Genomic DNA, 623 nt, shown 5'->3' on the forward strand with positions numbered 1-623 from the left:
ACCATTTTTAAACACACAATTCCTCCATGAACTTTCTGAAGTACCTTTGTATATATCAAATGCATAGTACCAGTTGATTAGTAACTTAAGTACATTCATCCCACGACTTGCCCATTTCTGACACTTTTCCAGAGATGCAATTTGGAGCAATTGCTTCAGTCAGTACATAACAATTTTGATAAATAGAGAAGACACAATTAAATTACCTTTAAAATTGTACTTTTCATCTCTGAAATTGCTTTATCCCTTATATCCTCAAGTTGTTTCAATGCCTGGGTAGTTTGCTGTAACTGTTCTTCACAAAATTCATCTAGAGAATATGTTCGAGTACTATCCAGCTATTTAAATGACAGTAAACGTTGAGTGTTGGAAAGTCGAAATTCATTTACAAAAAAAAAAAAGAAGAAAAGAGAAAATATTTGGTCTTTTCACATTATAAAGAACACCATATTTTATACTTCTTCACATACTTTGTTTTATATACTATATGCCTTATATGTTCTCCAAATTTAAAAATCCATAGTTAAGCCTAACTAAATATTGACGAAAGACAGAAAAAATACATTACCATTTTAAATAATAACTAAGATCAAGTCAAAGCAGAACAATTCAAGAGTTGAGGT

General features: G+C 30.2%; 1 protein-coding gene across 1 annotated transcript in view; it reads right to left on the reverse strand.

The window, feature by feature from the left end:
- The window catches only part of DNAH14 (dynein, axonemal, heavy chain 14), a 390,354-nt gene that overhangs the window by 337,689 nt on the left and 52,042 nt on the right, over positions 1-623 (reverse strand). Inside the window, 1 exon segment of the mRNA XM_008567995.1 lies at positions 207-338. Coding sequence (XP_008566217.1) covers positions 207-338 — 132 coding nt within the window.

The sequence above is a fragment of the Galeopterus variegatus genome, unplaced genomic scaffold (assembly GCF_000696425.1).
Source record: "Galeopterus variegatus unplaced genomic scaffold, G_variegatus-3.0.2 Scaffold365, whole genome shotgun sequence".
NCBI classification, from domain to species: domain Eukaryota; kingdom Metazoa; phylum Chordata; class Mammalia; order Dermoptera; family Cynocephalidae; genus Galeopterus; species Galeopterus variegatus.